Here is an 8,180-nt window from a genome sequence, read left to right on the forward strand (position 1 = left end):
CCACATTTTAGCATGACCTTTACTGGGATTTTGTGACCCTCTCTTTAATTCATGTTTTTACTACATCTCGTTTGAATTGGTTTTACGTTCACTTGCATCTAAGATTATTTTCACTAATAATATACACCCCCCCTCAAAAAAAGTTGAAAAATAATTGCTCCATAAGCAACAAAAAGGAACAAGGAAGAGTTTCAGGGACAGTGGCAACTTCAAAGGAGGGGTAAGCTTCCTTTAGAGCAAGGAAACAAAGAGAATACTCAGAGAAGAGGTTGAGGATGCAGGGGATTTTGCTGATGACTCACCTTGAGTATCAAACAACATAATAGGGGCTTAGTTGGTTAAGCCTCCAACTCTTGATTTTGGTCCAAGTCATGATCTCATCGGTTTGTGAGTTCAAGCCCCCATCGGGCTCTGTGCTGACAGTGTGGAGCCTGCTTGGGATCTTCTGTCTCCCTCTCTTTCTGCCCCTCCCCTGCTCAGACTTTTTCTCTCTCTCAAAAATAAATTTTTTTAAAAAAGGACATAATAAAAAATGTTGTAGAATATGGGAAAGAGTAGGAACTGGGATCCAAAAAAGGTGATATACAAGGTATAGTGGGGTTTGAGCGTGGGAAATGAGGAATGACTTGGAAGTTTTGTCATAAAAGGCACAGTCACATTAGTCCTGATTGTCCCCAAGGTGGGGTAGGGTGGAGCAACCTTGAGTGCTAAGGTTGGTAGTGGAGATCTTGGCAAGAGCATAGAGATTGCTAAGCTCCTATCTGACTCCTGAGGGAGATATGAACTTCTATCAGGGGTGCAGTCTTAGTGCCCAGGCAGTTTTTTCCTCCTTGCAGTGGGAGCCTGCAGAGGGCATCTCTTTGGAGGGTTCAAGCTACTCCCTGACTTCTGCTGAAGGAAGCTTCTAGGCAGGGAAAGGGGTTGTGTTACTCTGCTTCCAACTGATTTGTCATTTACATCCTTAAATGGTACTTAGAGCTTTCTTTCTTATGCTAGTGAGCAATGACCTAAAGCACTTACAAAAAAAAAATCTTTGGATCAGAAATTAGTCTGATGACTCAGTAGCTGGGGATACGATGGTGCTGCAAAAAGGCAGAGATGCTTGCTGGCTGGTGTTGGAGAGAAGTCAGGCAAAGACTAGACATCCAAAATTCAAGTAGCTCCCCAATGGCCACTCCTGACGCCTGCAACGTCATCCTTAGAGAATCACGGAATTTCAAGTCTGAGACTTTAAGAAAGAAGTACCATGTTGTAGCAAAATGAGTACAGGGTTTGACATCCCCCCTGATTTGTGTATAAATCCCAGCCGGGAGACTCATCAGCTGTTATCATCTCAGTTAACTTGGGCTCAATTCCTAACCTCTGGGTAGAATGTCCAAACATCACAGTGAGGGCATTTCTGTTGGGTGGAGACATGTGCCAAGTTCTCATTCCTGCTTAAGGCTGGCCTGGGAATAGTCACAGGGTTGATTTAGGATGCCAAGAGTGGCTTGTTGCATGAAACAAGAAGTTGAAGAAAATATACAAAGGGCAGAAGATATATGTGGACATCCGCCAAGCATGACGTATAGACTGTACCTAGACCTTAAACTACCCAAATATCCTGGATCTCCCCCATAATACTGTCTGCTAAGTTTGTAACTCTCTATTTTGAAAGATGTGGGGTAGAGAATTGAGTACTAACTAATTATTAATTAGAAACACTGTAGAGACAATTCACCACAAAGGTCTCTTCCACTTAACGGATTCCAGAATTACACAAATTTGTGTGATCATTAGAAAAGAGTCTGGGGGGCACCTGGATGGCCTCAGTCAGTTAAGCATCTGACTCCAGATTTTGGCTCAGGTCACAATCACACAGTCATGATATTGAGCCCCGCATGGAGCCTGCTTCAGAGTCTTTCTCCTTCTCCCTCTGCCTCTCTGTCTCTCAATTCTTTCTCTGAAGAAGAAGAAGAACAAGAAGAAGAAGAAGAAGAAGAAGAAGAAGAAGAAAGAAGAAGAAGAAGAAAAGGAAAAAAAAAGAAAACAGAAAAAAGGAAGGGAAAGGAAAGGAAAGGGAAAGGAAGGGAAGGGAAGGGAAGGAAAGGGAAAGGAAGGGAAGGGAAGGGAAGGGAAGGAAAGGAAAGGAAAGGAAAGGAAAGGAAAGGAAAGGAAAGGAAAGGAAAGGAAAGGAAAGGAAAGGAAAGGAAAGGAAAGGAAAGGAAAGGAAAGGAAAGGAAAGGACATCTGGACAAAATTGTAAAGAAGAAAAACCTACATTCTGTGTTTTCCCTAAGGTATACAGGCCTTCTCATTGCCTTCTGACCATTCAAGGGTTGCCTCCCCTCCCTACACCTGGCACGCGCGTGCACACACACACACACACACACACACACACACCACCACACCACAAGTGCCCTCACTTGGAAATAACTGATACTAGATCCTCATGAGCCTCTCACCATCCCGCCTCCAAAGTCCCAACTCAGCTGATAGGGCACTTCCCATAGAGGCAAAGTAGTGAAGTGGTGAAGAAACCAGGCTTTGGTAACTCATCAAACCAAGTGTCTTTGGGAAAGTTATTTAACCTTTCTGAGTTTTGCCTTCCCTGATGTAAAAAGAAGGATAATAAGAGACCCTTGACAACGTTACAGTACAGACTAAATGAGGTCAAGTGTTTGGGGCCTGGTGCATTATAAACATTCAGTAAATAGTAATTACTTATTTCCTTGTTTCTTTTACAACTATGACTATTTTGTGGCCGTATATATTTTCTTGTGGTTGCTGTTTTTGCTATTGGTGTTGATTCCCTGTTGATCTGTTAGCAGGCTGAATGCTGATACACTCTCCCAACGTGATACACATTGTAACAAGTAGACTCTGCCTAGCCCACTCAGGATTTTCTCAAGAACCAGCGCAAAAGAGAGGGCAGCTGATGTTTTCCACTGTTACTGTGCCCATTCACTTACCTGACAGTCCCGGGGTCCTTTAGCCCTTCTCAAATCATACAAAAGAGGCATCAGCCTTGTCTTCTGAGGACCAGAGTGATTTGGAAATAGGTAAGTTGCTTCCAAGTCTGTAGTTATTTCTGATTGGCCTGAACACGGTGTGTTTGTTTGTTTGTTTGTTTGTGTTTGTTTTTCAATGCTGGTTATGGGTCTGGAAGACTTAAGTGTATTTATTTATTTATAAATCAGGGGTACAAGGTATAACTATGACAGTAAAAGGCTTATTCCATAAGTCATATATATGAGAAAAGCCATAGGCAAGCAAAGCAGTAAGCTCTGGGCTGTTGGAGGATTTGCATTCTATAAGCATGCAGCATAATAATACATTTGCTCTTATTTCTTACCTGGGTTGGCAGTGGAAGGTAAGGAGTTTCTCTTTGTGCTCCATAGTCGCTGTCTCTGGCTTTCCAGAATGAATAGTCCACAGTTGTCGAGAAATAACATTTATTAATCAACAATAAAACACACAATAGAAAAGGCCTTATGAATAAAACTATATATTTATAATGCTTTATTTTTTTGATCCAATACTTCACAAAACACTACAGACAGTAACAAAATAATTCAATAATTATTAAAAACTTTCCAGAGAATTATAGGACACTCTTTATAATATGTGAGCATCAACAAGGCCACGGCCATTAAATACACTATTAAACACTATCACACATATCTTTCTTGATTAAGGGATATGATTAATTTTTATCCAGAAGTCATAACATTGACACATATCCATACACAAGAGAACAACTCAGAATAAGTGAAGCAGATACCCCAGTGAAATGGAATCATCGGCCTTTATATCATTTAAAGATATTACAGTGTTAACAGGATAGAAGTCAACACACTAAAGAGAAATGTTGGGGTTTTCTTGGGGTTCGAGGAAGAAAGTAGGGCAATTGATGAAAACTCTTACATATTTTCCATTGCTCTCTTAGCAATATGCTCCCTTCCCTTTTCTACCTTTTCTTGGTTGAGGTATTCCAGCACTTTCATTAACAGATCTTCATCCAAGTACTGTCTGTTTGGGGTATCATCATTCTTTGGGGGCCCCACAGGGAGCCTTTTGCTTACCGATGCCAGTCTTTCAGTCTCCTGAGAGCTACCTTGATTCAACTGCTCTTTGATGGCCTGCTCAATTTGGTCCTCTTCCTGTTGGTTATCTTCAGGGGAGACTTGACTTGGAACTCGCTTCACCTGGTTTGAATTCATGATCTCAGGGTATTTCACTAGCATCCTGGCCAAGTACTCTCCTAATTCTTGATCCTTGTCGCTCAGGTTTTCATATGCCATTTGTCTATTCTCAACATCTGGCATCCACGCACCTTTGGGAAGCTGGTTCGCTCCAGATCTTCCAGGACCGTAGGGGAGCCTGGGCAGAACTTTCTCTCGGTTATACTGACTGGAAACATATGGAGGCTTTTGGTTTGCTGCATTTTCCATCCCTAAAAGACTTAAAATGTCCTCAACAGTTAGCCCCTCTGGTAGGGCCTGTGCCACAGCACGACCGGGCGTTTTGGAATAACCATTCTTGGAGAGCATTTTGTTTGGGAAAGCATCTGGACGGTCTCCGTCAACCTCTGAGATGTCATCTAGGTCAACAGGAAGTTCAACCTCCTGCTCGGGTTCCACCGATCCATTTGGCTTCTCTCCAGTTTTGAGCATGTCAATTAAGTCTTCAGGGGGTATCTGTAAATTCCTTGAGATTTCAATCAGCTGATAAATAGACTGAGAATCAAGTGGTTTCTCAAAAAGCCTGGTTGCTCTTTCCCCGCCTTGCCCATTCTGTGCCCTCCCGCTGCCTGCAGCATTCACTAACCTTCTCAGATAGGCAATTACTTTGGAGACATCATCTGAGAGTTGGTCTTTACTCTCTTTCCGGAGATCTTCATCCTCGAGGCCCAGCTGCCCTGAACGCTTCATTTCTTCATTGATTGGATCATTTTTTTCTATATTCTCCTTGCTGTCTCTTACCTCTTCCTGGGTTTGGCTCTCTATTTTTTCTTCTACTGGGTTCCAATCTTCTCCCCCAACCACATCTTCATAGGCAATGTTATTGGCCTTGTAGATACTATCTTCATCATCTGTATAAAGTTTTTGCTCCTCGTCAACTCTCTCACGCTTCTGGCTGTTTGGTCCTGTCAGTTTCCCTAGCTCTTGGAACACAGATTCTAGTGTGGCAAGACTTTGAGGAGTATATTGTTCCTCCACTATTTCATTTGTGCGTTTAAAGGGGTTATCCCTGGAATTCTCTTCATACATAGGAGGGAATCGCATGTGCTTAAGCTTCCTCTCTGGCCATGGTTGAGTCTCGTAATCGTCAGGCATGTCCATTGGAAAGTTCTTTTCTGAATTCAAAGCATAGGGCTTTTCTTTTGGTGCAGACTGAGGCTCATTTTCGGCCTGTCTCAAAGCTTCAAGTATTATCCTCATCCACTCATCTTCACTCAGAGAATCCCTTGTACTTTCTGGCAAGCGACTTTCATCACCATTTTCTTTCTTCTGAAGAGGAACAGAGATACCTTGGTAGGGATTGTAGTCTGGGCTGTTTTCTTCTTTGTGAGCTTGTTGTCGGAGTTTTTCTATGTATTCCAAAGCTCTGATCATTTCAGGACTGGGAAACTTTTGGGCATTCTCCAGTCTGAGGTCTGGTTCCTTCTGAAGCAGCTGGTTTCGCTGAAATGAAGCTGCTTCATCTCCAGAGATGAGGAAAATTAAAGGGATCAGAGACAGAGCTGCTCCAAGCCGGTGAGTCTTAGTTTCTGCCATGTTTGAAAGATGTCCCTAAAGCATAGAAAATATGAATTAACACAAATGGAAAACTAGAAGTCACTATAGCAAAAGCGGTAACTGACCATTGAGGGAGAACACATGGCAGAGATTGTTTCACATTAAACTTAGGATGACTCTTTTTAAAAGCCATACATATTTCCTATACAACCCCTCACAAGCTAACTGCAGGAATCCATTGAAACTGTGACCCAGCTACATCAATTTTGCACGGCATTCACTTGGTTAATATAATAACAAAAAGACTGATATGAGGTTTTGTTTTTTTAATTTGCAAAACATGTAGTTTGTTTTTCTTAAAGTATGCATTGTCTTTAAAGTATGCATTAATAATGCATTAAAGTATGTTTTTAAAGTATGCATTAATAAAAAATTTCCAAGGTGACTTTTAGTTCCCTTGTATAGCATTCCTACCAAAATCATTGGCCAAAAGAATTAGTTGCCTTAATTTAAAACATGATGTATGTATGTATGTACACATGTACACACACACACTCACACACACACACACACACACACACACACAAACACACATACACACTGAATGATTTCCTTAAGGTTGTATCAAGAAACCATGTGGGTTAGTTCTTGAACTGTCCATCTAATTTTGTTGTAGAAACACCACAGCAGTGACATTATATATGATGAAGTAATATGGCATCTTAACATCGATCATACTGAATTTCCTTATGGATGAATCCTATTTACATATATTTTTCAGAAATAACTTGTTCTTACACTGACACTAAACCCAACTGTCAATTTTTAAAGTTCTATACCTTAATAATCTCCAGAATATGGATCTTCTCTGGTCCCAGCTAGCAGGCTAACCTAGTGAAGTTTCTTCCTGTGTAAACACACTAAGAAAGTAAACTTTTAAAATGCCTGTGTTCCATATGTCTTCTAATAATTTTGTTCATGACTGTCTTGCAAAATGCAATCATGGTTATATTTTTCATCAGCCTTTAAGAATACATAGTAAATAATAACAGATGCTTCAGAGAGAACATAAGTTTTCTTAACCAGTCTATTTCTGAATTTGTGAGTGTTCAGATTCAGCTTGACTTATGTCTGTGTCTATTTTGGTGTGGACCTGTGAAATCTTAAATGACTCATACTGTTAGAAAATCTTAAAATAACCACTATGTAACTCCCCATTTAGATAAACACAGACAATATGTTGAATTCTTCCTACTTAAAAATCTTCATTCATTTTTTTCTCCAATGCTTCATAATCTCACCATATGAATTAGCAAAAAACATATTTTTTACATGTTTTACATTAACATTGCTAACATTGAAAAACTATTTTAATATTTGCAATTTTGTCGCAAATAAATGTAAGGAAAGATCACATGTTTGTTCATAATATCTTACTTGCATCATGATTTTGTGATATATAAGCTAAGTTTTATGAGCACAATTTTCTGTTAGCTTAGACATCAATTGTAGAAAATATCACTTTTCACTAGAGCATTTTGGTTTTTAAGTAATACTTTCAGTTTTTAGACCTACCAATGGTTGTAATTAGAGAAATTTCTTTACCATAAATGCATATTTATTAAAATGTTTCCCATTAATCAGACTACTTAATTTACTGAAAGAAAAAAAAACCTTTAAAGTCATGTCAGAGAAAACTCTTCAAATGTTCACTATGAATTAATGTTTCCTATAAGAAACTGTAAAATTTAAAGAAGTGTAAATTCTTAGATTCAAATAAAAGTACATTCTAATTTCTTCTTTGTATTATTTCAGGATTAATTTAGCTTTGATGATCTATTTCCAACATTGGCATTTGAAATAGCAGTCTTAAGAATCTTAATGAACTTATTTTCTTTGAAACCAGTATCCTGAAGTATTCTTAACATATGAGTTATGTGCTTGTCTTTGAAATCGTTATCTCGGAGATGGGCTTTGCTGTGGAATTGGGGAAGAATACATCGTGCAGTTATTCAAACCACAGCCTAACACATGCTATTCTTTGGTCATTTATAAGGTTCAGTTCGGATGACACAGTTATTGCCTTTGCGTAAGACTCGAGGGATTTCTTTCCCAGGTAGCAGCTCTTCTATTTACTAAAGATGGTGACAGCTCTAATATCCTATGTACAATTTGAACTAAAGCTTTGTAAGCTAAAACGTCTTTTCTATTGAAATTAGACTGGAGCATTGACAAATACAGATGGATATATCTAATTTGAGCAATCCTACTAATTAGGACAGAGAAAAAAGAAACACTAGTCCCATTAAAAATTTACAGTAAAATATTGTACCACCTCTTTCATTCAAACATAGTAAAAATATCTTACACAGTTATGAATGTTTTCCTCATGGAAATTCGAAATTATCATCTCTCTATAATTCGTGGTCACATCCAACCTATACCCCAAGATAATATTGC

At 39.3% G+C, this 8,180-nt stretch overlaps 1 protein-coding gene across 1 annotated transcript; it reads right to left on the bottom strand.

The window, feature by feature from the left end:
* Positions 1–3,861: 3,861 nt before the first annotated feature.
* Positions 3,862–5,759, bottom strand: SCG2 (secretogranin II). The gene has a single exon (XM_007086191.3). It carries the CDS (start codon positions 5,757–5,759, stop codon positions 3,903–3,905), a length of 1,857 nt encoding a protein of 618 aa, XP_007086253.1. The 3' UTR covers positions 3,862–3,902.
* Between the last annotated feature and the right edge of the window lie 2,421 nt (positions 5,760–8,180).

The sequence above is a fragment of the Panthera tigris genome, chromosome C1 (assembly GCF_018350195.1).
Source record: "Panthera tigris isolate Pti1 chromosome C1, P.tigris_Pti1_mat1.1, whole genome shotgun sequence".
Lineage (NCBI taxonomy): Eukaryota > Metazoa > Chordata > Mammalia > Carnivora > Felidae > Panthera > Panthera tigris.